Source organism: Bison bison, unplaced genomic scaffold (assembly GCF_000754665.1).
Source record: "Bison bison bison isolate TAMUID 2011002044 unplaced genomic scaffold, Bison_UMD1.0 scf7180017864145, whole genome shotgun sequence".
Lineage (NCBI taxonomy): Eukaryota > Metazoa > Chordata > Mammalia > Artiodactyla > Bovidae > Bison > Bison bison.
The window spans coordinates 9,476,702-9,480,141 of NW_011494717.1; the positions used below are offsets into that span (position 1 = coordinate 9,476,702).

General features: G+C 40.8%; 1 protein-coding gene across 1 annotated transcript in view; it reads left to right on the forward strand.

Moving 5' to 3' along the window:
- SLC4A1AP (solute carrier family 4 (anion exchanger), member 1, adaptor protein) overlaps positions 1 to 3,440 on the forward strand; it is a 24,198-nt gene that overhangs the window by 8,726 nt on the left and 12,032 nt on the right. Inside the window, 1 exon segment of the mRNA XM_010840699.1 lies at positions 2,704 to 2,920. Within this exon segment, the coding sequence (XP_010839001.1) occupies positions 2,704 to 2,920 (217 nt within the window).

Consider the following 3,440-nt stretch of genomic DNA (forward strand, 5'->3'; position numbering starts at 1 on the left):
GGAGCCCCAAAAAATAAAATCTGACACTGTTCCCACTGTTTCCCCATCTATTTGCCATGAAGTGATGGGACCGGATGCCATGATCTTCATTTTCTGAATGTTGAGTTTTAAGCCAACTTTTTCACTCTTCACTTTCACTTTCATCAAGAGGCTTTTTAGTTCCTCTTCACTTTCTGCCATAGGGGTGGCATCATCTTCATATCTGAGGTTATTGATATTTCTCCCGGCAATCTTGATTCCAGCTTGTGTTTCTTCCAGTCCAGCGTTTCTCATGATGTACTCTGCATAGAAGTTAAATAAGCAGGGTGACAATATACAGCCTTGACGTACTCCTTTTCCTATTTGGAACCAGTCTGTTGTTCTATGTCCAGTTCTAACTGTTGCTTCCTGACCTGCATACAGATTTCTCAAGAGGCAGGTCAGGTGGTAGATTAGTGTCTTTAAAAAAAAGATCTCTTTGCTGCGGTCTTAGTGGAGTGTGGGGAGAGAATGAAATTAGATATGTGTGTTCAGTATACCATCTCAACTTGGAAATTACCAGGTTTATTATTAATAAGGACTGTTTTGTTGCAAATAATAGAAACCTAATGAAAACTCATATGGGGAAAAGGTTATTGGCTGCAGAAGCTAGAAAGAGTAACTCACAGGATTGAAGAAAGAACTGCATGAACCAGGACTGCAAGTTCTGGAAGCAAAACTTAGTGCTGTGAAACCAGAACTCGGTATTCTGAGGACACATGCAACCTGTATATGTGTATATGTATGTCTGTCTCATGAGTGCATGGTTTTATTTTGCAGAGAGATTCTAACCCCATATGGAAAAGCTGGATGCTTACAGCCCTGGATTTGTATCTTCTGTCTGTAATAACCTCATTGGAAAGAGAGCCTCTTTTTCTCCTATATCTAAATATAACTCTGGGGGAAAGATTCTCATGAATCTGGCTGTAGTCACATGACTATACCTAATCCAGGTGGAATGGGAGAAAAATTTTCTAAAGAAAGAGGGTACTTTTACCACACCCAGGGGAGTTAAATGATATAGGATAGATAGAAACATAATGGCTACCATAGTCCCCTGCTGATGGACTTTCTAGATTTTCATTGTTACAGTGTTGCATTGGTAAATATGGTATGCTGCTGCTAAGTCACTTCATTCGGGTTGGATTCTGTGTGACCCCATAGATGGCAGCCCACTAGGCTCCTCTGTCCCTGGGATTCTCCAGGCAAGAATACTGGAGTGGGTTGCCATTTCCTGCTCCAATTCATGAAAGTGAAAAGTGAAAGCAAAAAATGAAAGTGAAGTCGCTCAGTCATGTCCGACTCTTCGTGACCCCATGGACTGTAGCCTACTAGGCCCCTCCATCCATGGGATTTTCCAGGCAAGAGTACTGGAGTGGGTTGCCATGTCCTTCTCCTTACAAATGGAATTGCTGAATTAATTGCATCTTTGATGTTGATGGATGTTGTAAGATTGACCATCAAAAACATTGTGTCAGTGTGCTTTCCCACCAACTGTTTGAGAGTGTGTTTCCCCATATCCTTACCAAGTGAAAGTGAAAGTGTTAGTTGCTCAGTTGTGTTTGACTATTTGCGACCCCATGGACTGTAGCCCACCAGGCTCCTCTGTCCATGGTATTCTCCAGGCAGGAATACTGGAGCGGGTTGCCATTTCCTTAGACATTATTAATCTTTTTATGTTCTTTCCAGTCTAATATATGCTTCCCTTGTGGCTCAGCTGGTAAAGAATCTGCCTGCAATGCGGGAGATCTGGGTTCAGTCCCTGGATTGGGAAGATCCCCTGGAGAAGGGAAAGGCTACCCACTCCAGTGTTGTGGCCTGGAGAATTCCATGGGGTCGTGAAGAGTTGGACAGGACTGAGTGACTTTCACTTTGAGTCTAATATATATGAAATGGTATCTCATTATTTTAGTTGGTGTTTTTAATTGTTAAAAAAATGTTTGACATCTTTTTAAATGTTTGTTGGCCATTTGTATTTCTTTTCTGTGAACTACTTTGATTATCTTTAAGATTTTCTTTTGGATTATTGGCCCTTTCCTCATTTATTTTTTTCCTTTTTCACTAATTGATTTTTGAGAGCTTTTGCTCATTAAATAAATTAGCTCTTCCTTTGTTTAACTTTTTTATTGTGGTAAAACATACATATCATAAAATTTACCTTTGTAGGCATTTTTATGTATACAGTTCAGTGGCATTAAATGCATTCATGTTGTATAACCATCACTACTATCCATCGCAGAACTTTTTCTTCATCTCATACTGAAACCTTGTACCCATTAAATAGTAACTTCCTATTCTTCCTCCCTCCAGCACCTAGTAACCAGTGTTGCTCTTTGCCTTTATGAATTTGACTAGTTTAGGTACCTCGTGTAAGTGGAATCATGCAATATGTGCCCTTTTGTGTCTGGTTCATCTCATCTTTGATAATGTCTCCAAGGTTTTCTCATTTAGTCGCTAAGTCTTGTTGGATTTTTTGAGACCCCCATGGACTGTAGCCCTCTAGGCTTCTCTGTCCATGGGATTTTCTGAGCATGAGTACTGCCCTTTGTTTTTATATGTATTTTGGCAGCTTGTTGAGTCCTCTCTTTTAATAATTGGTGGTGGCATTTTAAGCTGCTTGCCTACTTGCCTTCTTTCTTTTTATTTTATTTTTTAAATTTTATTGTTTATTTTATCTACCTCTAGTATCTCGGAAAAGGAAAGCCAAGAACTGGGAAGATGAAGACTTTTATGACAGTGATGATGACACATTTCTTGATCGGACTGGCCTGGTTGAAAAGAAGCGTCTGAATCGAATGAAGAAGGCTGGGAAGGTTGATGAGAAGCCAGAGACCTTCGAATCACTGGCAAGTTTTAGTTATAGAAGTAGCTGTGGTAGGATTATAAATAGTGTATTATTTGTGTTTGTTTTTTAATTTTTAAAGCACTAGCATTGAAATCTGGTAGTGAAGTATTATTTTTGTGATCTGTAAGTTTGATGGTAATAAACAACCATTTAGTCTTATCCAAGTTGGAGAAAAGTTTGGCTTGTTGCTAGAAACTGTATCTACCTCTAGGTGGGTTCAGTTAAGTTCAGTTCAGTCGCTCAGTCCAACTCTTTGCAACCCCATGAATCGCAGCACGCCAGGCCTCCCTGTCCATCACCAACTCCCGGAGTTCGCTCAGACTCACGTCCATCGAGTCAGTGATGCCATCCAGCCATCTCATCCTCTGTCGTCCCCTTCTCCTCCTGCCCCCAATCCCTCGCAGTATCAGAGTCTTTTCCAGTGAGTCAAGTCTTCGCGTGAGGTGGCCAAAGTACTGGAGTTTCAGCTTTAGCATCATTCCTTCCAAAGAACACCCAGGACTGATCTCCTTCAGAATGGACTGGTTGGATCTCCTTGCAGTCAAAGGGACTCTCAAGAGTCTTCTCCAACACCACA